Source organism: Haliotis rufescens, unplaced genomic scaffold, assembly GCF_023055435.1.
Source record: "Haliotis rufescens isolate VD_foot unplaced genomic scaffold, xgHalRufe1.0.p SCAF_12, whole genome shotgun sequence".
NCBI lineage: Eukaryota > Metazoa > Mollusca > Gastropoda > Lepetellida > Haliotidae > Haliotis > Haliotis rufescens.
The window spans coordinates 7,627,552-7,654,635 of record NW_025963802.1 but is presented as its reverse complement, the minus strand read 5'-3'; the positions used below and the strand labels follow the sequence as shown (position 1 = coordinate 7,654,635).

The window sequence follows — 27,084 nt, the reverse complement described above, 5'->3', positions numbered from 1 at the left end:
GGCTGGAATTACTGGGCTCGATCGTAGCGCCACCAGTGGCTAATACCAGTTATGTCCCTTCTAAGCCTTTCCTATGGACCAATCAGATTCCACCTCTCGTATCACTTGCGTTTGCTTCACACAAAATGGTGGAGCCGAGTCAGGACGATCTGATCGATAATCAAGATATATATTGTGATAAAAGGGGTCTTACATCGCGAAATGCATCAAATCATGTGAGCACCTTGATTAAAAACATGAAAAGATTTGGAAAATATCCGCTGACAACGAGTTGGCGGTGCACATGCTTTGCAAATCCTGCAATCGACCGAAATCTGCACGACAGTTTACAAACCGGATTTTGATTTCAGGGCGCAATTTTGATTGGACTAGGCATAGACTCGTTAGTCCAGCCAAAATGTAACTCCATAATACCAGCCTAGTTCGGCAAGGGTGGAAACTGGACTTTTATAAGTCAGTTAACTCCCTTTCCTCGGGAAGATGATCTTCGAGTTGACAAGACCTAAACTAGACATCATGCTGTTTGGTGAAGAAGGTTCAACCCATAGCACAATCTAAACTATATCCATGTGACAATTCAAAAAGACTATATCTAAACATGTTATTCTAAACCAAAAATATTGTCATTTTACCTGTAGCTAGTAGCAATGCTGCCAATATTACAGAGAATATAGATACCAATTACATGACACATTGGACATCCTACACCACATTGTCTACACAATATCTTCATACATCTCTTATGGCAGATTCAAGTACAAAAAGCAGTATTTTCAGACATGCTACATACTGTAATTACTAGGGCTGGATTGGTATGTCAGTATGCCAGAGTATGAGAATATGTTTGTATCATGGGTTCAGCTTCGTAAAGGACAGCACTATGTTACTCTGGTTGCAAAAATTAACCACTTTCATAAAATTTACAAGCACACCATGGTGCTGACAGAACATCATCAGGCCGTCTGATCCTGCAATGGCTAAGGGACACAACTCTGCACAAAGTGTTTTATTTCGGACTATGCCCACCTTGTCACAACAAGTTAATAGAAAAGTCATTCTGTGTACACAATACTACAATACCAGCCCCAATAAATACTGCCACAAAAACAAAAAAATAAATAAGACTCGACATTGATTTATTCATTGTGTATTAACACTTTTGTTTAAAAAATTGAGAGCCAGAGCTTAGAAGCACGTGCTCATGGTTGATATCTACCATCAGAGACAAGAACTTGTACAAGGAATTCTGTGAAAAATAATGTAGACCTCGAAAACGTCTCTTACGATAGTTTGTGTCACAAAGGTTTGAACGGATTGCACATGAAATTGCTGGCAAGAATTCAGAATGAAAGTTTGTTTTTTACAATGACAAATCTAAGTGACATGAAATATTCCATATTTGAATTCATTCAACACAATTTTCATTATGGAAGAAAATTTAAAAATTTGTGAAATTTTATTTTTTAAATGCTAACATGATCTTAGTTTAAAAGGATGAGACAAGTCATACCTGGTGTGGATAATGCCATTAACATATGTCTAAGAACGAATGTCCCCAAGTTATAACAGATGGGTAAAATATTAAAATTGCTACAAAATCTTCATTGGATTAAACTCTTAGCACCCATTCACCAGTATTTGTTGAACTGTTTGTTCGCTATGGCTAAACTTGTTGGCTACATTCTCAATACCCTACAGATCAATAAACATAATACAAATAGTATGATCATAACAAACAAATATAAACTATACAGTTTGATTATCAAAATATTGCCCCTGTAGATAAATCAAGATTTCTAGCTATGGGTATGGAAGGGCCCAGCCCTTATAATATCAAGAACAAAAAACAACTACCGGTAATTCATAACAAGTTGAAAGTCACAAATACGATTGACTATACAGTACTTAAAACAATTTATGAATACACTTCTGAACACTTTTGATGTAAACATTATCATTGTTAATGAAAATTCATCCAAAGTTATTAAAAACTGTTTTATTTACTCAATTTTAAACTGGGGTTTTAAAACAAACAAAAAATATGTATGTAAGATGGAGATATTCTATGTTATGGTTGAAAACAAATCAATATTATATTATTAAAAATGAGCAAATCACACGGAATGAAATATGTATCTAGAATGTCTTTAGATGATAGTCAAGAGTCCAAAATCAGAAAGTTTCAAAGTACAAGACCAGCTTTGTACAATATATTTGATGGATCTTTACTGTCCGTATCTGTATTCAGTATTGGCACCTAAATATGGCCCTTTTTACTCAACTCCTATCATATGGTGAACCATGAACTGTGTCTTGCATTTAGTTTCCACTGTCCCTAAGGATGCATCTACATTGTATTATTGTGATGGTACTTTGTATAGAATAAATTATCAGTCACTATCTACTGAAAGAGGGGTGTTCATTCATCTGAACTTCACGACAAATGTGATGACAATTCAACTAAACCACCGTACTCCAGTGTGTTTTTCGTACCTAGAATTAGGGGGCTTTATAGAAGGTGATATACGGTAACCTTTTTTCTTCCTTACATCTGCAGGTTTGGGGCTCTGGACATGATTAAGTACATAAGTATACTTAATACTTGTGAAAGGTGAGATCTGTTGAGCAAGTCGATAACCCCAGATTATTTGTTCTCTCCAAGTTTTTACTCCGAAGAAACTCAGATTCAGCCCAAGACTTGCTCATGATAAGATATTAGAAAAGCTAACATCACCCCTTTGACAATTTTAAAATTACCAATACATATGGTATTATTAAAGCACATTGGATAATTTCCATAACACTTCTTAAAGTTTTGCCCTTTTATTAAAATATACAGATCCTGAGGCCAAAATGGGCCCTTACCATACCTTATCCTTTCCATATTTCAGCTATCACATGTAAATGGCTTGGAAACTGTATAAGGTTTAAACCCTAGAGACAATGGTGTGTGGCACCAGTAATGTTTAATCACCTGAGTGTAGACAGAGGCTCATATTGAAAATGGCCTTTAGGACTGATTTTGGACTTCATGAATGAACATCGCTGGGAATGATTGGAAATATCAGAATAATGAATGACTGAAAATATATTTGAAATACCTATTAACTGCCTGATGGGTAGATACACATATTTCTTAAAATCAGCACCCAATTCAGCAATGAATAATAAAAACTAGTTTTAAAGAACAGAAAAATTATTTTAGTTATACTTACTGTAATCTCATTAATCAACATTGATGAATTTAGATTCGTTATCACTTGTTATACATTTGAGTACTACAGGCCTAAACCATACAAATATAGACAGGTTTTTAAACTTTGGATAAAAAAAATCATGAAGATAAAGTACATACATAATAAAAATCAGCTTACATCTTTTTAAAAAACAAGAAATGAAAAGATACAAACATACATAAATCAAGGGCAAAAGCTCTTAAATTTGTTAACTGGTAGTTGGGTTTAAGTACTTTCAAAAAACCCTTTTTAACAGCACTACAGTTGAAATGGGGTGTTCAAAAAACATTTTAGCACATTTTGGCAATAGCACAAAGAAAATTAATCAAAACGTGATTTTCCTGAGACCAACAATTAGTTTCTTAATATGACTAAAACTTCATTCATTGGTACACCTGTAGTACCACTGTTTCCAGAATAAATATTAATTCATCATATCTGACTTTCGTCTTTGATCACAAAATTAAAAAGGCAAAATTCTCACAAATATATTTGTGAGATCATTACAAGTTATGCTAAAAGTCTCAAGATCAGAATAAGCTTTCAGACAAGCATTTATTTTAAAGAAAAGACAAATTCATTCACAATCCCACCATAAATACTAAGAAGTAGTGAAAAAGTCAAACCTAATCAAGTATATATAACTGAAATGCAGATTTCAATGTGATCACTATATGAAAGCACTTTGTTAAGAAAGTAGTATTAAGAATAAAGATTGTGGGACGGATAAACTCAATTAAGTTCATCAAATCTCATCATAGGGTTAAACGGGGACTAGAATGTATAAATAAATATGAATAGTATATCAAGGGATTATGTCAATGGTACACATGTCAATTTCATTTAAAAATTAATTTTCGCTGAAAATGTAACTCATAAATGTGAGTTTGAAAGACTGGTTAGCTAGATCCATCTTTTACCACTACCCATGACACACAACCTCCATAGATGTTTGAAAATGACTTGTATACTTTTGACATGACCCATAAGCAGGGGGAAGACAACCCATGGAAGCATCACTCAACACACATCGAAGTCACATATTCAGTAAAGGCCAAAACTTTCAACCAAGCAGCTTCATAAAGAAACCATTGACCAAATATTTTGAGATATTTTTCAAAACAACATCATTTACATCTATGTATAACAAAAATCTTCTGACAACAAATATCATAAAGTCCAGATTTTCACAAGCATAAAAAGGCCACATATCTGCCATAACTGTTCCATGGCACTGAATAAGATTTTTTTGACTGGAGGATTTCATACAAATCACAAGGGCCATAAATTGGAAAAATGGAATGTAATAATCAAAATATTAAACATGAATTTGTGTATTATTACCCTAACTGACGGAAAATTTAAGAATGGTGACAGTAGACCCCTTTCCCTTATCATCAAAGTGCTTTGTACTGGGACAGTGAGCATGTTGAGTCCAACTGCCCTCAATAGATGAAATATTATACATAGACAGTGGTATTTGTATGAAGCTAAATGGAAGTCCAGTTTGCACAGAGTGATCTCCCTTGGTATGTGCAAAAACTTGTCTAACATCACAGGCAAAATACAGTCAACATTATGACCATGACACATGAATACGTACAAGTGTGCGTGAGTTTTCAATACTGAATTCATGTAAACCAACATTAGTACCACAAATACAAATAAATCACCATCATAATTGCTACTGCAACAGTACAGACAGGTGCCACGTACAATGCCTAGCTTCATGTATATTGACCCTTGTAGTCACAAATATTAGTATATTCTATGCGACTGTATTCTGACAATATTCAGGAAAAAGCTACCTTTTGCCATTAACAAACTACATGTATGAGTATATTGGTATACACTGATATAATTATATAAATATATATACAAAATGTTATATCCACAAAGTTCTATCCACAATACTTGAATTGTGAGCTCAAACCTACTACAATAAAAAACAACTTGTTAAAAACAAGGTATAAATAGGATATTATCAAATTTTCAACAGGTTTTGGTCTCAATGAGACATGATTGATGGTAGAACCTTACAAATTGCTAATCTAGTCGTTTACAAAGAACTGCTTTGTTTGTAAGAAATAGTCCACTGATCTGACATTGAGCTTACATCCCAATTGGGAAGATATGAGTACCACCTGAAACCCCTGTCATGGAAGCTATACACCACCCTACAATGGTACCTGGCTAATCTTCATCACACAGTTCCCAGTGATACTGTTTTGATTTTAAAATTTACAGATTAATGTATCATTTCGAAGTAAGGTTGGCCTTAGAAAATTTTTATTTAATGACTAGTGCAAATAAGAGTAAGAGTGCAGAGGACTAGTGCAAAACTTAATAAGCTAGTCCTCAGAGTATGTAGTTAGTCCTACAAGGATGAATTGTAGTAAACTCAAGCATGGAGAACTGGTAGAGAGTCATAGTCCGAAAGTGTTACTGGTCACTGATGATTACCATCAATGCCTGTGACTTGAGACACAAGTCTGAAGCCTGAGTCCAGTAAAATTAATATGGACTTAATGTTTGTTTTAAGAAAACTTATAGAAAATCTTAGATTAATGTGACTAATACCAAGTGCTAGATAGTTACAATTTTAACAATAGGTGTTGACTCAAGCCCACACAGGAAAGTACTGAGGTTCTGACCATTACGTAGTCATAGCTTGGGCTGCTATAGTGCTATATTGGGAACAACTAATTGTGCAACTGACAGTGAAGAGGATGTCTGTTAAAAATCTGAAAATTTTAGTAAGTGTGATTAAAGCCAAAATACAGGATTTATGGCAAAGATGTAATAGAGGTAGAGGGTTTGCAAGAATTATAGTCATTGGTCTTGTAAGCTCAGTTAATAATAATACCTATAATAATACTAAATTCACTGGCAATCGGGCAAGTAGTCTCAAAAGTGTTTGGCACAAACTGTATCAATGGATTTTTTATTGTATTCAGCATGAGTTAGAAGTCGGGTTAGAAGAACTTTTGACGTCCCTTTGTAAATAAACAGTATATATATAGAGTTAGGGTCCAGACTAGAAGGGTTTCAGTGTACGCTACAGATAAGCTCCAGGAGGATGGGCACGGACACGTTAACTAACTGTTCCGCTAAACAAACTTAAGAAAAATCACAACCTGACAATTTAACCCATGGATCTCCATAGTCTGTACAGTTCATAACAACAGCAGGGGTGGAAGGTTTCCAACCATGATTTTTGTTGGAAAAATCAATGAAAAATATGTGAGTGGAGGAGAACTAATCTTTGACAATCAATTCACTAATGTGAACAGCAACAGTGTCGGGTCGACAAATACACGTACAGCATGAACTCCATGTCCACTGAATGACACACAATCACTCCCCTGTTCACAGAAAATGGATTCTTCCATTTCACTCAGACAGCCTACTATCCCAAATCGATTTTACTTAAGTTTGTTTAGCAGTAGGTGATATGTTTATTTCACAACATGGCATGGTCAGTACTGAAGAACATTTACACACACGCTAGCTACACGATCAACTAGGCACATGGTGCATCAAGCTCGCTATCAGAGTTCATAAAGCACATTTGAGAAGGTCAAGGCCATTGGTTCATAACACTAAACAGGTGACAAACACAGCGCAAAATGTGTCCTTGATTTCATGACAAGTCATTTCCATCTTGCCCCACCTACAGTAGACCAGCCCACTTTAAACTGAAGCAAAAGAAGCATACAAAAGACTGGGCAAGACCATTTATTTTAGGGAGGAGGGGTCTGAGGTTGTTGTTTGAAACACATTATTTTGTCATTATGTTTCCAATGCATGTAATTCAGGCAGTGGGGTAGCCTAGCAGGTTAAGCGTAAGCTCATCGCACTGAAGACCTGGGTTCAATTCCCCACATGGGTACAATGTGTGAAGCCCATTTCTGATGTCCCCCGCCATGATATTGCTGGAATATTGCTAAAAGAGCGTAAAAACATACTCTCTCTCTCACTCAATGCATGTAATCATATTTTCTGACCACAACTAACAGTATTAGCAGTAATGAGGAACAAATGTGCTTTTGTATATAATGTGGAGACAAAACATCTTGACTTGCTTCAGGTAAAATCTTGGCAGAAACTGTCAGTTGAGAATGAACTTGACATAAACATTGGACTAATTGTACATTATGTGCACAAAGGCAACTGCACATTGCAGATTTGTTTTCATGTTAAATGCATTTTGGTGTTACTACTTCGTGACCTGTGACATTGTTGATATTTATCTGTCTCTTGCATGCACGGTAACAAAGGAATAGCAAACATTGATAATATGGGGACTTAGTAACCAATGACCATAGTGACAGACATTGATATCATAATGAATAACTGCTTTGTAATACAGTATCATTTACATATAAACAGCAAAATTTATCATCCAAGTCAAACCCATAGCAATCTGTATTACGATATTCAAACCAAGTTTAACCAAGATGAGTGAGTGAGTGAGTTGGTTTTAACACCACTTTTAACATTATTCCAGTTACATCACAGTGTATCAGCTTAATGTGGGAGGAAAGCCCGAAGTAATGCAGGTCTTAGATGTTTACCACTTCGGTGAAACCCAAAAGCACAGGTATAGTGCTGACAAACCTAGAAACATAATTGGGGCAAACCAGGATTTGAACCCACAATCATAGGTTTCTGGTGTGACCAAGGGATGCTTCTGCAACTGTGCCACCTGTGCCCCCTAACCAATATTAAAGAGATAAAGAATTTCAGTCACATTCTAGTGATGCAAATGGATGTGCTGTAAACTGTCTGTACACAGTGTCATGTATCAACAACTGGAAATTACGTACTACAGGGCTGAGATGAAGTATGGAGCAAGAAGGAGTACCTGCTACAACTTCAAGGACAGCAGAAATTGTCTCACAGAATTTTGACAACTCAACATTAAGGTACATTTGACTAGTGACAAAATGTCAAAAATATTTGCCTAGATATAGACACAACTTGATAATGCCTTTCGTATTATACCATCAAATCATTCTCCTGTGAGTCTTGCATCATCTAAAAATTAATGCACCAATCAAATTTACAAACAATAAATTTTGTTTGCAAGATGTTCAGCCGAGTTGTCCAAATTGATTACTTTTTAAAACATGTATACTAGGGCTGGGATGGGTAACTCAGGTACTCAGGTCAGGTGGGTACTGAGTAGGACCCAGGTACTCACAGGACTACCCCGACCCGTGGTTAGTCACGAGATATATTGTTTCATGAAAATAATTCACTATCCCTTCATGGTTTCACAACAATTCAAAGTCTCTACTGTTCGCGTTTCTTCATGACTATGAACGCATTCCTTCTGACTTATATGTTTGAACAAAGATAAAACTTCAGTCAACTTCAGTGTATGCATGACCACATCGTTTTATACATTTTACCAGGGCTACTGTCAAACTATTCCCCATCGGACATTTTGTACTTATCTCTTGACACCAACAGCGGGTACCCAGGTAGGGTCGGGTAATAGGGGTGTGGGTACCAGATACTAAAATTTGGACTCGTCCCAGCTCTAATGTATACCCATACTATACATAGGGCATATTACTGGTTTTCAAAGCAACATGTATCACTGACAGTAGCATCACATTCATAACTCTCAGCAAGTTCTCATTGCACAATCAAGACATTACGAATAACATCAAAGGACATCAAATGTACATGAAGAAGTCATCACATTCAAAACTCAAGTCATGTGACATATCTGACATTCAAGTCAAGTCATGTGACATGTGTCACAAGTCATTTAAAACAGTAAGCAATGACACAAACTGTTTTTTTCTGTGACTAAACTATGTGCAATCATTTCAATATCAAATGGCAGCTAGTTGCTACTTGAACACATTAAACAAATTTTGTTTTGACTTCATTTTGCTTTCAAATTTTCAAAATGCCAATATCATAATCAATAAATGCTCAGTAAACAAACCAGCATAGACCTATGTAAAAATATTTGAAATTATAGCTTGTCCTAAAAAAAATAGTTCCTTGGTCTGTAAGGATACAAAGAAAATAGTTCTTGTATTCTTGCTCTTCTGTATGCTGTTGACATGTCTCCTCACCAGGACAAAGATTGATAGCTAGGATCTCTGGATATATTCTGGATTGTCTTGTAGATTGTCTGCTACAAGAAATATTATCAATTCATCTACAAAATGCATGCAAAATATTTCGTACATTTGACATATTAGAATGTATACATAACATATATATGGCTGTAAATATATATATATACAAATCAAATAAAGCAAAATCAGATCAAAGTCTTGTATAATCTCATCAATGACAAGAAATCACACAACTGTTTTACAAAATATGCACCCTCCCTACAAACCTCTCAATCTGAACAAAATAATGCTTTTTTTATTCAGTTTTTAAATGGCCATTTTTTAGTGCATTACAAACACATATCCATGGTAACAAAACTGCATAACTGTATATATCCCCAAATACAAATAACATATATCAGTATTCATCTATAATTATATCTATCATATCTTAAACACAGACAGCTTATTCAATACACCAACCTGTGTGTGAATCATTAACAAGCTACCACTACAACATTGCAACTGACCCAAGTCATTCAAAGACATTACATATCTGCGTAGCCATGGTTGTGTTAACAAAATGAGAATATTTTATAGATGTTGATAGCAGCACATGTACAAATGTAGCACAAAATGGCAGGTGAATAGGTAATGTGATGTACATCCTGATGGTACGAAATGGATCCCAAGATGGTATTATCCAACACCCTATCCATCTGATGAAGGACACACAAAGGATGGACAATGCTTCAAATCTTCAACTGGTTCCCGTGTTAAGAAATGGTAGATGCAAGTATCCAGCAAGTCATCAGTTTGTGTTTTTCCAACATGTCTGTCATGTCCAGAGTGAGGATGGACAAAGCTAACTACATCCTTCAAATACTCAACCGGTTCCTGTGTTAAGAAATGGTAGATGCAAGTATCCAGCAAGTCATCAGTTTGTGTTTTTCCAACATGTCTGTCATGTCCAGAGTGAGGATGGACAAAGCTAACTACATCCTTCAAATACTCAACCGGTTCCTGTGTTAAGAAATGGTAGATGCAAGTATCCAGCAAGTCATCAGTTTGTGTTTTTCCAACATGTCTGTCATGTCCAGAGTGAGGATGGACAAAGCTAACTACATCCTTCAAATACTCAACCGGTTCCTGTGTTAAGAAATGGTAGATGCAAGTATCCAGCAAGTCATCAGTTTGTGTTTTTCCAACATGTCCGTCATGTCCAGAGTGAGGATGGACAAAGCTAACTACATCCTTCAAATACTCAACCGGTTCAATGTGTTCTTCTATTGTCATCCATCCACACTAAGCGTGAAATCACAAACATTGATGACGTGACAGCTCATGCAACACCTGATCTTGCATAACACTGGTACCTCTGGACCTACCCTGTCCAGGCTCAGAGGTCACTTGTTTCCATGACCTTGAAACATCGTATCAGGGCTCTCCACTCAAACCTCAAAGTACATATCTGAATCTCACATCAAATGGATTTATGATGGACAGTTTTATCAAACCACTGACTCTGATAGAAAAATGAAACTAGAAAGCTATGAAACCTTGAACTGCAAGGTCATGGTTGCCAATGATTTAAATAAATGCATTGAAGTTGTTCAATATACTGACATTGCTCAGCACATGATTTACTTTGTACCATTTATACCATTTGTACTTAAAATTTGAAAACACAGTCAAGTCATCACGAAACATTTGCCTGAAGATCATTTGGAAAATCCAAACATGTTAATGCCTTAATAATAGAGTTCAGAGAGACAGTGAAATATGTACCACTGACGCTAAAGGGTGATCATTACTGCTAAGGTTTGAATTGTTTGTCAAAATGGTTAATAGTGACACTTCTAAACACTTTATGTACTTATTAATGTTGGATGACACTATTTTTTTCACACAGTGAGCTGGATATGGTACAGAGGACCAGATGGTCAATCAGTCTTCAATCATGGGTCATCCCCAAAAGGTTCTGGTAAAAGATCATCTGGTACTCATACTACTTGTATCGCTTCCTCAGTCCTCTCAAATCTGTATCAACCATTCCAGACACACAAAGTCATAGACCATTGCCTCATCAAACTGGCTAAGTCTTAAGGCTTGACTCCCAGTTGGAGGCTCAATAACAGCAAACCTTTAGATAGTTAACTTCAAACAAAACATGTGGTAATTGATAATCTGCAAAGACATTGTTCATTGGCTGGCTGAAATAGGACAAAGCTCATGATACAGCTTCTGAAGATTCAACAAGCCTCTTCAATCGAAATAATCTCAATGTAACTGGCCATTGTTAAATAAAGATGTCATGGGAAGCAGACGGCAAACGAACAGGCCTTCATCAATCTACATCAGGTTCAGTGGAATGAGGAGCTTCAAAAACTACCGAAGCCATAGGTCTTTACTTTTCATTATATTATTCCATGATGGTGAATGGGTGAAGCTCAGAAAGGCATATCAATGGATGTGGCTTCATCAATCCTGGCTCGACCACGCCGACTAAAGCAGAGGCAGCCGCCAGTGCAGCGAGGCCAGCGGTTGAAGTCCTGTTCCTGCTGTTGTTCGGGATACTGGGAGGAGTTGTGCATGATCTTGTCATAGTGTTCCAGCTCCTTCAGGTACCTACAACACAGACATAGGAATAGAACACATGTCCACGGCAGACACAGAAAAATGATGGACACACATAAATGATGGACATGCACAAATGACAGACGGATATATGATTGACTTAGTGTTCCAGTTCCTACAGCGTGCCCTTGAAAATATACAGCATGCATACCACATGAAAGTCTTGATTTGGATCTGGTACTCTTCAGGTGTCATCTTGGTTTTCTCAACTGGTACAGATGAAATTCCTAGGTTGGATGGATACAATCTGTGTCAGAGCCTCCACTGTCAGGATATTGCAGCAACATCTGTACTAGCAATTGGTTGGTTTGTTGTTGTTTAACGCCGTACTCAGCAATATTCCAGCTATATGACGGCGGTCTGTATATAATCGAGTCTGGACCAGACAATCCAGTGATTAATATCATAAGCATCGATCCACGCAATTGGGATCGATGACATGCATCAACCAAGTCAGCGAGCCTGACCACCCAATCCCGTTAGTCACCTTTTACGACAAGCATAGTCACCTTTTACAGCAAGCATGGGTTGCTGAAGACCTATATTCTACCCCGGATCTTCACGGGTATCTGTACCAGCAATGTGCCTGACGCACTGATAAGATTGTGTCATGTAGAAGACCCCAGCTGGATGATATAATCAGTGAAGTCTATCCCCTGTCAGGAAACTGCAGATATCTGTACCAACAACACACCCAACACTCACTCATCACCAATGAAAGCACTAAGGCTGCCTTGTTCCATGTCTGTAAAATCACCTACAACTAGTGAGTTGTGTCGGGCAAGACTCACCAGATCGGAGGCCACCTGTGCTTCTCAATGTGTTCCTGATTGTCCTTCTGGAGAGACCTGAGCATCTTGTGATACTTGTGGTGCAGCTCATTGTGGTGGCACACCAGGAAGTTGAGGCACCACTTGGCCAGCTGCGACGCGTTGTGAAGCTGCAACACAGATTCATGTTCCCATGATCAACTGTACTTAATCCATAACACTGCAATGATCAGTCAATGGTGACCGAACTGTGTTGTGGAGAAAAATAACATTCCAATGATATTTCAGCTCACAAACATCCATCCGAAACATCCAGCATGTCCAGTGAAAGACTTCTTTTTGGGGATAACCATGTGGACAAATTTGATGTTTTACAGCATTTTAGGGCACAGACTTCTTTTTTAAATCCCAGACACCGCCACTACACACACACAAACACAAGAATATCGAATGGTAGGCCCCTTAGGAATGAGACTTTCCAACCATGATATTAAATAATCAGATACAAAATAATCCTCCAGAAGGTGAAGTTTCCTTGTCAATCTTGAGAATACCTGATAATGTGTAATAAGTAGTACTTGAGCTATTATTATGCTTCATTAGTTACAGTACAATGAACTTGCGCAAGCCAGAAACAACCTACCTGTGCAGGGTCCAGGACGAGAAGCCTGACTTCATTACTTTAAACACACTAGGTCACATAAGCACGACTCAGCAATCACCTACCTGTGCAGGTTCCAGGATAAGCAAGACCTCCTCAAGAATATCTTCCTCATCCTTTTCTGCTTTCTGCAGTTCCTGCACGATGAAGTTCTCGGTGAGACACACGAGCCTGGGCAGACAGAGTCGGTTGGCCACCTCGATGAGGGAGATACAGTCGACCCCGGTCATGTCTGGCTGGCTCCCAGTGTACAGGTACTCGCGCAGCGCCTTGAAGGTATCCTCCGTGATGCCCGGGAACGGGATCTAGTGCAACAAGCACATCTGTCACGAAGCAGGTATCAACACACAGATAACAGATGTTTCTCACTTCATGGTTGATGAAAATTAAAAAAATAAAAGAATCAGTTCTTTCGGCAATGACTTTTAAATATAAAGTGTGGATGGGTGGTGGGTTTGGGTTTTTTTTGGCTTGTTCAAACTAGTATGTAACCAAATAAATAGTTGTGTACCATCTACCTGGGAAAGGGTCTCCCTACATAAACAAGCATACAAACTCCTATTGCTGCCATGACCATAACACAAGATGTGCAGTAAAGCAGTGCACATATAAAGGGAAGTAACTCTATTGGATTGCATTGTTTTTAATTATGAGGATTTCTTTTTAAATGGAATAAAAACAAAACGTGCAGCAGACTTTATGATGATGTGGGTGGTGCCTGAAAACCAAGACTATTTTTTTTTTAGCCTTAAAGGTAGAAGAGCTGGAAGACAAAGGTAACATGCGGCATAATAATGTCACAATGAAATTTCTTTTCTGCACACGTCCGCAGCACATTGATTAAACATATATCCAGCCAAACAATTTGTTCCAGTACACATTGAACTCCCTTGTGTTTTCTTTGAAAGAGCACAAACCGTTCATGAAAATAGGGTTCAATGGCTACCCCTAAGGCTTATAAATGGTCTGTGATGTCATGACCGACTTGTGATCTCCTGATCATATTGACTCCAAAACTACCAACAGATGAAAGGGAAGGCCACATCAAATAATATTTCCATCCAAAAGTGACACATGCTTTAAATAAACTTTTAAACTACCACAGCAGAGAATATATTTTATGCAAGCTATCTTTGGAAGAATGTGTTTGGTTTTAAGCAATATTTCGGTATAAACGTGATGAAGTACACCCAAACATGAAATTGACTGGATCAAAAGTAGATGTTGAACCCATATATGACTGGCTGACTGACATGGCTTCACACAATCAGGTTAGTCACGTAAATTAATATTACCACTTTGGCTGAGGACTCGATGAAATCACTGCTGAACATGGCATACATCATCTCACAGCGAGCCATCAACAGGGGCTTGTGGGCTGCCACTATGCCATTATCAACCTTGAAAGCAATGTCTGCAACACACATACAGCAACAGTCATTGGCATATACATTCAGTGTTTAACCAAACGCAAAACATTGCATCTTATATGCAAACAAATTGAGAATGGATGCAAATAATTTACATTGTGATCCATTCAGGATGCAAAAACAAATGGCTGTTATTATAAAAAGCCATATAATATAAGTTGTAGCAGGATCACTCGGGGTACATGGGGTTTTACATCCCGTGTTTTATACCACGAGCCCAAGGAATCCAGGTACAGCCTGACTTGCATGTGGTGGGGTATAAGAGATGTATTCCCCCTCTGAGAAATTTAATACCCTCAAAGGCAGGATACACAGTATTTTATCAAGATCACATGGACCAATCAGATGTCATCATTCTGTCATGGAGGTACGATAATCAAACCTGTAGACTGCAAGTTACACATAACTGATATTTCTATTTTGTATAGACTTAAAACATAAGTGGTTGATTTTCTTCAATCTTATATTGAAATCCCAATCTGTTATAGGCTTAATGTTTCTGAGCATGTGCAATGATGTTAGTAGATTTCTTCAAAAGCAAGTGAGGCATGCCATGTTGACCAGTCTAGACCATCCATGTTATTAGCTTGAACTCCCTAAATTATTGTTGAGAGTCCCATCTTCTCACTGGTTTAGTATATAGTATAGTAATTAGGGATAATGATCACAGCATTCTTATCTGTTGTTTGTTTGTTGTTTCACGCCACACTCAATTAACGCCAAAGCAATATTCTAGCTATATTACATTACCCTCGCAATAACCATGTCTGGATGTGAGGTGAGGTGAAACGGGGTTTAACATCACGTTCAAGATCATGGCACTTCTATAGCGACTTGCATGCATGTGTGTGTGTGGAGTAGGGACCAGGAGTAGGGAGTTTGCCAATGCCTAGTTGAATATATAGCTCGGTATTCTGGGCAAGTATCAGCAAGTATCTTATATATATCAAGTTACAAATGTGCTACAAATAGATAGAAATTGATTCGTCCAACAAGGTGAATTCTGGAAAAAAGAACAATAAAAAAACTTGAAAGAGTTGTTTATAACTAAATGATATCTATTGGATTCAAGTTTTCAGTAAATAATCAATAACAACAGATGAGTCTCCAATTACATCAAAATTGCTATAACCTGAAACCAACCTGTTAACACCTCTTTCTCCAATGCCAGTTCCCTCAACTTTGCGCAACGAGCTTCCTGAAAACGTCTCTGAATATCAGCATTGAGAAAGCGTTCCCCTGACAACATGTTGGATATAATGATAAGGAAGTCATTCAGCTTCATCAGTTCAGCAGCTCGCTTGACCTCATTGAGGACATCATAGTCCTCCCAGGCCTGTCCTGTGTACAAGTACTCCAGGATGTGCTGGAACGCCCTCGGAGTAATCTCACGGCTCATCGTAACAAAAGTCTGCACCATCGAATGACTGGGATGAAAAGGATCGTCAACTAGCTTCACTTCTGCGCATGCGATCGAGGGGTGAGTGAATGACATTAACTTTTGAAAATTTCCATTGTTGGCGTCTGGCGTGGTGATTGCATTTTCATAACCAACTGATCTACGAAGACAATCTCCGTCCATGCTGACCGATTCTTGATCACTCTCCAGCAGCTTCTCTTCATCGTTGTGATTCTGTTCCCCTGAAAACTCACTTCTCATCAGTTGTGTCTGCTTCTGCTCGGCTGGGACTATAACAGGGGCTTCCAAGGTAAAAAGTTCCTCGAATAATGGAGAGGATACCATAAGACAGATCTTGTGAGCACGTATACAGCGGTCCTGAACCAAGAAGACGGCATCTCCTTCATTTTGATTGTACAGCAGCTGGGAGATATCAGTCAACAACGTTGGAGGAGGGACAGCTATTTTGGGCAGCAGTGGTTTCGGGACCTTCATTGGAGGTTGAATTAAGGGGCGCTGGACTCGGCGGAGTTGAGCATTCCAAAATTTGAGTTTTCGTCGTTCAATCATGGCTGCTCTAACAGTGTTGATGAAGACGTCCTCGACGCCATGATGGGTTAGGACACTCGTCTCATAGTAGGGTGCACCGATGTCTTTGGCAATATCACGACCAACCTCAGAGGTGATCAGATCTTTCTCTTCAATAGGTCTGAAAATACACTCAACCAATTAAACAAGCAAAAATATTATTTCACTATATAATATTTTTCTAAGACTGAAATATATTTTAACATTTGATGTGTTGGTGTTGAGATCCGAGATAATAGATCTGTAACAAAAACAAGGAATATGTAAAGGAACAGTCAATCTAATAACCCTGTAGAGCAAATGTAGAGTGATGTAAACTAGTCAATATGTTGATGTAGTGTCAGCTGTATAGTTCTATGGGAAATGTTGCTATTTGTTGTGATGCGAACTAGTTGACAGGAACATATTACTGAGTGAGGGTAGTTGTACCTGTACAGCAGGCCCTTCTCCATGTTGATGTAGTTCTCATCCTTGTACATGTAGCGGAGGTCCGCCTGTGTCCCTGCCAGGATGATGGGTGTGGTGGGACAGAAGCGTCGCACATCAGGGTACCAGTACTTCTTGATGTTCCTCAGGGAGTTGGGACGCATAACACTGAAGCAGAGGATGACCACGTCCGCCCTGCAATAGGGAAACACACAGTCAGCACATCATAAAAACAAAATAAAGATTATAGCTTTTCTGGGAGCAAACTGACTTACTTTTTGACTTACTGTTCTATAGGGAAGATTGTGATATAATTGTGGTGTCTGCCTTGGTTATGCTTGAATCACATGTTTTGTCTTTTTTCTTTGGTTTGTAAGAAACTCTCATGTATGGTGCTTGAGACTCATCAGTACATGTATGGTACTGGAGAATCATGAGGAGAGATCCATCAGCACATTTTTGGTGCTGGAGACCCACGAGCACATGTTTGGTGCTAGAGACCCACAAGCACATGTTTGGTGCTGGAGACCCACGAGCACATGTTTGGTGCTGGAGACCCACGAGCACATGTTTGGTTCTGGAGACCCATGAGCACATGTACGGTGCTGGAGACCCATGACGAGATTCATCAATACATGTATGGTGCTGGAGACCCATGACGAGACTCATCAATACATGTATGGTGCTGGAGACCCATGAGGAGACTCATCAATACATGTATGGTGCTGGAGACCCATGAGGAGACTCATCAGCACATGTTTGGTGCTGGAGACCCATGACGAGACTCATCAGCACATGTTTGGTGCTGGAGACCCATGAGCACATGTACGGTGCTGGAGACCCATGACGAGATTCATCAATACATGTACGGTGCTGGAAACCCATGAGGAGACTCATCAATACATGTATGGTGCTGGAGACCCATGACGAGACTCATCAGCACATGTTTGGTGCTGGAGACCCATGAGCACATGTACGGTGCTGGAGACCCATGACGAGACTCATCAGCACATGTACGGTGCTGGAGACCCATGACGAGACTCATCAGCACATGTATGGTGCTGGAGACCCATGAAGAGACTCATCAGCACATGTTTGGTGCTGGAGACCCATGACGAGACTCATCAGCACATGTTTGGTGCTGGAGACCCATGACGAGATTCATCAATACATGTACGGTGCTGGAGACCCATGACGAGATTCATCAATACATGTACGGTGCTGGAGACCCATGAGGAGACTCATCAATACATGTATGGTGCTGGAGACCCATGACGAGACTCATCAGCACATGTTTGGTGCTGGAGACCCATGACGAGACTCATCAGCACATGTATGGTGCTGGAGACCCATGAAGAGACTCATCAACACATGTTTGGTGCTGGAGACCCATGACGAGACTCATCAGCACATGTTTGGTGCTGGAGACCCATGACGAGACTCATCAGCACATGTTTGGTGCTGGAGACCCATGAGGAGACTCATCAATACATGTATGGTGCTGGAGACCCATGACGAGACTCATCAGCACATGTTTGGTGCTGGAGACCCATGACGAGACTCATCAATACATGTATGGTGCTGGAGACCCATGACGAGACTCATCAGCACATGTTTGGTGCTGGAGACCCATGACGAGATTCATCAATACATGTACGGTGCTGGAGACCCATGACGAGATTCATCAATACATGTACGGTGCTGGAGACCCATGAGGAGACTCATCAATACATGTATGGTGCTGGAGACCCATGACGAGACTCATCAGCACATGTTTGGTGCTGGAGACCCATGACGAGACTCATCAGCACATGTTTGGTGCTGGAGACCCATGAGCACATGTATGGTGCTGGAGACCCATGACGAGACTCATCAACACATGTTTGGTGCTGGAGACCCATGACGAGACTCATCAGCACATGTTTGGTGCTGGAGACCCATGACGAGAGTCATCAGCACATGTTTGGTGCTTGAGACCCATGACGAGACTCATCAGCACATGTTTGGTGCTGGAGACCCATGAGCACATTGATGGTGTTGGAGACCAATGACGAAACTCATCAACACATGTTTGGTGCTGGAGACCCATGAGGAGACTCATCAACACATGTTTGGTGCTGGAGACCCATGACGAGACTCATCAATACATGTATGGTGCTGGAGACCCATGACGAGACTCATCAGCACATGTTTGGTGCTGGAGACCCATGACGAGACTCATCAATACATGTATGGTGCTGGAGACCCATGACGAGACTCATCAGCACATGTTTGGTGCTGGAGACCCATGACGAGATTCATCAATACATGTACGGTGCTGGAGACCCATGACGAGATTCATCAATACATGTACGGTGCTGGAGACCCATGAGGAGACTCATCAATACATGTATGGTGCTGGAGACCCATGACGAGACTCATCAGCACATGTTTGGTGCTGGAGACCCATGACGAGACTCATCAGCACATGTTTGGTGCTGGAGACCCATGAGCACATGTATGGTGCTGGAGACCCATGACGAGACTCATCAGCACATGTTTGGTTCTGGAGACCCATGAGCACATTGATGGTGTTGGAGACCAATGACGAAACTCATCAACACATGTTTGGTGCTGGAGACCCATGACGAGACTCATCAACACATGTTTGGTGCTGGAGACCCATGACGAGACTCATCAGCACATGTTTGGTGCTGGAGACCCATGACGAGAGTCATCAGCACATGTTTGGTGCTTGAGACCCATGACGAGACTCATCAGCACATGTTTGGTGCTGGAGACCCATGAGCACATTGATGGTGTTGGAGACCAATGACGAAACTCATCAACACATGTTTGGTGCTGGAGACCCATGAGGAGACTCATCAACACATGTTTGGTGCTGGAGACCCATGACGAGACTCATCAACACATGTTTGGTGCTGGAGACCCATGACGAGACTCATCAGCACATGTTTGGTGCTGGAGACCCATGACGAGAGTCATCAGCACATGTTTGGTGCTCGAGACCCATGACGAAACTCATCAACACACTATATGGTGCTGAAGACCCATGAGGAGGGCCGTGGGAGCCATACTTGTGCTGACAAACCAAGGACCATAATGAAGGTCAACCTAGGATTTGAACCCACAATTTACAGCTCATGACAGTAAAGGGACACAGTCTACTTCAACAGTAAAGACCACAGGGCCCAGGACCCTTGACTAAGTTTAACAAGGTCCCTGTGTCTGTATAGAAGTTGTAAACACTTACCCCCTGTAGGCAAAACCTCTGTCTTTATCATGGTAGCCGAAAGTATCCCAGAGACGCAGCGAGACTCGAACACCATCCACCTCGCACCATGACCGCTCCAGCACCTGCAACACATACCAGGGTCATTGCTAATAATTACTACAATCAGGGTTAGAATTTTATTTTTATTTTCACTAGTCAATATAAAAATTTCTGCTGCAGCGTTACCATGGCAGAAGTGATCGTCCTCATGGAAATGTCAAAAGTCCTTCCAGAACTTTACCAGTGCCTGACAAGCAATCTAATGTTAATTTCGAACTCTGATAATGTTAAGGCAATAATAACTGAATTACTTGTTATTGATTTAAATGTCAAAAATATCTGAAGGCAGGAGGTGGAAAAGTAAAAAGAAATGTCTTATTACAATGGGATACTGGGGACCTAGTCTGCCCAGGAGCTAGTGTCCACAGAGAAGGGATAGTGCGACTACAGTAAACTAAGTTTATAATGAACAGAGTTAAAAAAAAACTGACCGATATAACGAACTTATTTTTTAGTCCCGGCCATTTGTTGTATATATGCTGTATATTTGCTTATAACAAACTATGATTATTACGAACTAAAAGTCCCTTTGAGTTCGTTATAACCGTAGTTTACTGTATTTACAAGTTCACTATTTGTTTTTCTCAAGTAAAAACTATCACTGATAGATTGCCATGTGTGAGAGTGTGTTAGTGAGTGGACACGTGGATTTTACCAGTGTTTCAGTCATAATGGTATTTAAGTAAAAAACACAGCTGAACAAATAGCTGGAAGAATATAGGTGCGAGTTCACATTTTTCAATTTTGGATTGTTTTTCTTGATTGTCAGAAAACTGCTATTTTCAGTAATTAACCAGTATCACATTTAATTGTTTTCTAAAAAGCTTACATTCATCAATCATTTAAAGCGAATTTCTTTTCACTAACGTGAAAACATAATGAAAGTGTGAACAATTATATTAAATGAACAAGACCTACGAGAGGCACTTACTTATTACAACCGTTATTGTTCTTAATGTCTGATCATGGTTGGTGGAACTAGTAAATCATCATCTTGAGAGCTATTTGTTGTAGTTACTGTGGTCCCTTGGCTAATTGTTTTATCCCACAACAGCAGAGACATGTTGTCTGTTCACCCTTGTGGCAATACGTGTGGCTATTGATTTAGAACAAAATATCTCCTGAAAGCTCTTTTACCTTCATAATAAATTATTTACCCTTGACATTCAATCTTACTCCTAAGTGAATTAATGACTTGTTTTAAATGTAACCTGCATAAACAAACACATCGATATAAAAGCACTTTCAGGTAATGAAGCACAGTCTTAATAACTACAAACACATCCGGTTTCACATCATATTAAATACAGAAGGATGTAGTCAGGAAATATCTACTTGTCCGGTTTTTCCAGTTAACTGGTTTCTAGGTTACAAGATTTGCCTGTATTTCACTCAAGTATGTTCTACATGGTAGACATTTTCCTTTTTTCTGAGACTGTCAGCTATTATTTTATTCAACGGGTAGCTATTGACTACTATTTCGCAGATTTAAGCAAAGTCTGCTCACATATTTTTAAGTTTATATACCCATAAGCCAGAAGGTATTGAAGACAATTTTAATAAATAAGTCAACAAAACTAACTTCCCACATTGCTTATTCCATCAACACACAACAAACAGTGTGGACAATGATACCAAAACAGTTGCATCATTCAGTGCAATAATCCAACTCAAGAGTTGAAAGTAGTCCACTAACGGGTAACGCCTACTTTGTTTACATTTATGGAAATTTAAATACGTAAAAAAAGCTTGGTTAACCAAACAAATACCATGGAATTACCTGCAATTTATTTTTTGTTTTATCAAATATTACACATTCAAAATACTTGAACAACACTTACCCCTGAACTAATCATATAATAAATAATACATCATAATACAGAGTTTAGTATTTCTTTTTTTTTTTCTTTTTTTTTATACATTTTATTTCACCTTTTCCCTGTTACATGAGGAGGATGGCCATCCAGGGCAATGGTCACCCTCACATTCTGAAGACAATGTATGTATACATTTGGGGAAAATTAAATACAAGTATTGGAAATGGTGCCAAGGTGATTTTTAAGAAATATAACAAAACATACACACAGTCAAACATTCAAAATATTATTCAAACACTGATCCTGGCAAGAAACAAATATGAGAAAGAGATACATATGTTATTGCTGTTCTGCTTCTTCAAACAATATGTGATAAAAGATCCATGATTTATAAAATGTAGCTACATTACCATTTGTAAAGGCTATATTCTTCTCAATTTTGTATCTCAGACTAACATCTTTTTGAAATATTGCGAAGCAAATATTTGTTTTTTTGAATCTGCAAAAATATATAAAAGATTTAGCTATTAAAATAAGAAGATCAAAAACTTTGTCAGTAACAATATTTTCTTTAACACCAAATAAAACAAGTTCAGCACTTAATTTCATATGATGTATATGGCTACATTTATTTATCCAATCTAAGAAGGTTTTCCAAAATACTTGTACTAGTTCACATTCCCAAAAAATGTGTACAATAGTTTCATCATAACATTTGCAAAAAGAACAAAGCGTGGTATCAGAAATATTCATTTTAAACAACAAAGAATTAGTTGCAAGTATTCTATGTATGATTCGATACTGAAACCAACGCAATTTCACCTCTTGTGTTGCTTTAGAAGGCTTAATACAAGTTTAGTATTTCTTGGTGCAAGCTAAAGACAGCTACCATCAATAATCAAAGTATATATCGCCTACTTAGCCTGCAGCAGTATCTGCAGGGTGACTGCAATAATCCAACTCAAGAGTTGAAAGTAGTCCACTAACGGGTAACGCCTACTTTGTTTACATTTATGGAAATTTAAATACGTAAAAAAAGCTTGGTTAACCAAACAAATACCATGGAATTACCTGCAATTTATTTTTTGTTTTATCAAATATTACACATTCAAAATACTTGAACAACACTTACCCCTGAACTAATCATATAATAAATAATACATCATAATACAGAGTTTAGTATTTCTTTTTTTTTTTCTTTTTTTTTATACATTTTATTTCACCTTTTCCCTGTTACATGAGGAGGATGGCCATCCAACGCAATTTCACCTCTTGTGTTGCTTTAGAAGGCTTAATACAAGTTTAGTATTTCTTGGTGCAAGCTAAAGACAGCTACCATCAATAATCAAAGTATATATCGCCTACTTAGCCTGCAGCAGTATCTGCAGGGTGACTGTAGATGACGTGTAGGAATCCACACTGATTGATGATGGAGAGTCAAGGCTGTTCAGGGTTGACTGAGCAGGAGAGAGGAGCAATGTGACAAGTTGATTTTTAATCTTTGAGAGTGGCTAATTTACTTGATGAAATTGCCTGTGAGCCTGACTGAAGATACCATGCCTGTTTAAATGTACGTTGTAAAAACTGGCACCATTCTGATTTCCAAAGTTGCCCCCACTCAGAACTTTCAGCAGAATCAATTAGGATTCAATATTACAATGAGTAGTCAAATTTATGCATCACATTAGGAAGAAACATAATGTTTCCATGGCCTAAAGTGGCCTAGACTTGCCTCTCAATCATGATTGCAGTGGTCCATGGCCTAAAGTGGCCTGGACTTGCCTCTCGATCATGGTAGTGGTCCATGGCCTAAAGTGGCCTTGACTCACCCCCCAATCATGGTAGTGGTTCATGGCCCTAAAGTGGCCTAGACTGCCTCTCAATCATCATGGGAGTGGTCCATGGCCTAAAGTGGCCTTGACTGGCCTCTCCAAGATGATGGTAGTGGTCCATGGCCTTAAGTGGCCTTGACTTACCTCTTGATCATGTCGATAGTGGTCGATCGCCCAGACAATGGCCCTGACTTACCTCTCGATCATGTCGGTAGTGGTCGATCGCCCAGACGGTGGCTACATGAGTCTTGACCAGCTGATGAAGGTCATATTTAGTTCCGCAGGCCCAGGCACAGATCATACACGTCTTGCCAACCCCCGAGTCACCAACGACAACGCACTTGACGACCTCATTCTGTCCTGGCTGCTGGTTGACCATGACGATATCCGTGTTTATGGCATGATGGGACTGATCTGGAATATATACAACACCTTGGTCAAGCCCCTGCTGTGTCAATGTGCTCTGTACACGTCTGCTTATCCTTGAAACATGCATTTCCTAGTTGCTGTTGGGTGTTTGCTAACAACTTGGTTTATGATCTGCAGACCCAAATTACACAAAAGTGGAATAACATTAACATTTAAAGTCCTTTTTTCCTACCACCAAGTCTATAAACTATTTACAGTAATTAAGAAACCTTGAAAGGAGTTTAATATAAGAAGAGACGTTTTCCTGTCATTTCAGAAGAAACATTTCCTGTTGATTATTGTTTTAGATTACATCCAACCAACAGAAAACACTAAAACAATACCGTATTCGACGTAATAAGCACCCTGCTCTAATAAGCGCCCACGGCGATATTTGCTAATTTATTGGCTAGTGAACAATCTCAATTAGCACCCCTTCCAACTGTACACAAGACTTATTTATTCGTGTAAAATACGCACTTGCATGTTATATGCACCCTTAATTATGGGCAATTAAATCCTGGAAAAATATTTCTGTCGTATATAAACATTTCAGGTTGTCAGCATAAACCACAAAATTTACGATCGTTCAACTCAAAATAATATTCTAATAAGAGCCCACTATTCCTAATTTTGAGAGCGCCCTGGGCGCTTATTACGTCGAATACGGTACATGTTTTTGAAACTGTGTTGCATTTTTTTCTTCCATCACCGACCATACTGTTACAACCATGTAATCAAGGAAAGAGGTCTTGCCAAAATATCGGATAAGATCCAACTACCGGTATTTCAAATCTTCCCAAATCTACTCTTCTGACTTTTATTGTTCATTAGTGTGTTTTGGTCTAATATCCAATGTAGGTGATCAAATTTGTTTTTCATTTTTCAACTTCCAGATTAGTAATGCCACTATGAATGAAACACTAACTCGTAGGTCACACCATGACAGACATACGATTGCAAAATGATAAACAAGCTAATTGATTGTATTTAAATAGAATAAAGATTATTATAGATATTGTTCACCATTTCTTACTAACAGCAGTGATAAAATCTTGTTTGTTTCCTTCATTTCACCTACTTGTAACACAGAGTCAGTCAAAAAAGCACATTTCAAAAATCGTCATATAACTTGTACAATTTCAATAGTTTTATTGTCGGTCTTGTAAACCAAATAGGCAAAATATAACGCCAAATGGTTCAAAATTATCACTTTTCAAAATATACTGACAGTGGCCACCAAATGAATTCAGGCAAGTAATATAGTGATAGTTATGTTTTATCCTTTGCCAGCAATACGATAGTTACAACACCGTGCCCTGTAAGAAATGATGTCTTGACCAAACAAACCTATGGTTGATATTGTGAGCAATAACCTATAACACCAGTGACACCAAACAATCAACAACCAACAAAAAGCTGCTCATAGGTGGTCATTACTAGTTTGTCTTCACAGAAATTATTGTGAATGAACCACCAAGATGGTGCTAAACATGCAGCACTGAGGTCCTATAATGGACCAAGGAACCTCAAATTTAAGTACTTTTTTAAACTGTTTAAATATAACTGCAACTTCATGAGTAAGTCTCTACTTTTATTTATCAGTAGGAGGAATGCCCTCTACTGCATTCCTAACTGACAGTTTCCCTTTTTCATATTCCTTCACTGGCCATGAACTCATGAATAGGTTTGAACATGTCCCAAAGACAAGCAAATAAACCCCAAACAGCAGTGTTTACATAAAACTCAGTGCTGAGTTCCATGAATATTTAGCAGTGTAAGAAATTAAGGAAAGTCCCAGGTTCCTTGAGAGTCACTGCTAGAGTATCTGAATCCCAAGACCGTGAATATCCAGGTTAGAAATGGTCTTCATCAACCCATGCTTGTCGTAAGAGGAGACTAACGAAATCAGGCGGTCAGACTCGCTGACTTGGTTGATGCATGTCATCGTATCCCATTTGCCTAGATCAATATTCAGGATGTCAATCATTAGATTGTCTGGTCCAGACTTAATTATTTACAGTCTGATGTCATATAAATGGAATATTGCTGAGTGTGACATTAAACATCAAACAAACAATTTGAATCCAAGAACACATACCAAATCTAAAATTATGTTAATTATAAAGACCCCTTGACCTCCATGACAAATTTTGAACATTGGGATAATTGCCTCCTTCTCATCCTAGCACTAGTCCCAGCATTCCAAGTCAAGCCCCCATTGAAACAGCATTATGTATACTATAAAACACGCCTCTGAGGCTTTGGTTTAAAAATGTAAAACATTGTTTTACATTTACAACCCAAACCCCGGAGGCATGTTTTGTCCAATTTATGAACCATCTAAATGCAAGAAATACCAGAAGAAATAAGAAAACATTGAGATCCCTTATAGTGAAACAATACAGCATATCGCAGTATAAAAGCAATTCGATCAAAGCGTGTGAGAGAAAAACAACTGGC

The 27,084-nt window shown here is 38.7% G+C and overlaps 1 protein-coding gene across 2 annotated transcripts in view; it reads right to left on the bottom strand.

Moving 5' to 3' along the window:
• Nucleotides 1-368: 368 nt before the first annotated feature.
• LOC124141224 (rho-related BTB domain-containing protein 1-like) overlaps nt 369-27,084 on the bottom strand; it is a 95,482-nt gene continuing 68,766 nt past the window's right edge. For both annotated transcript variants that reach the window (XM_046509162.2, XM_048393326.1), the window contains exons 2-9: nt 24,410-24,627; nt 20,484-20,587; nt 17,234-17,425; nt 15,961-16,925; nt 14,683-14,801; nt 13,453-13,692; nt 12,748-12,896; nt 369-11,947 (exon numbers count right to left, since the gene is read on the bottom strand). In XM_046509162.2, coding sequence (XP_046365118.1) covers nt 11,770-11,947; nt 12,748-12,896; nt 13,453-13,692; nt 14,683-14,801; nt 15,961-16,925; nt 17,234-17,425; nt 20,484-20,587; nt 24,410-24,592 — 2,130 coding nt within the window. In that variant the 5' untranslated portion in view covers nt 24,593-24,627 and the 3' untranslated portion in view covers nt 369-11,769. The remainder of the gene's footprint in view (nt 11,948-12,747; nt 12,897-13,452; nt 13,693-14,682; nt 14,802-15,960; nt 16,926-17,233; nt 17,426-20,483; nt 20,588-24,409; nt 24,628-27,084) is intronic.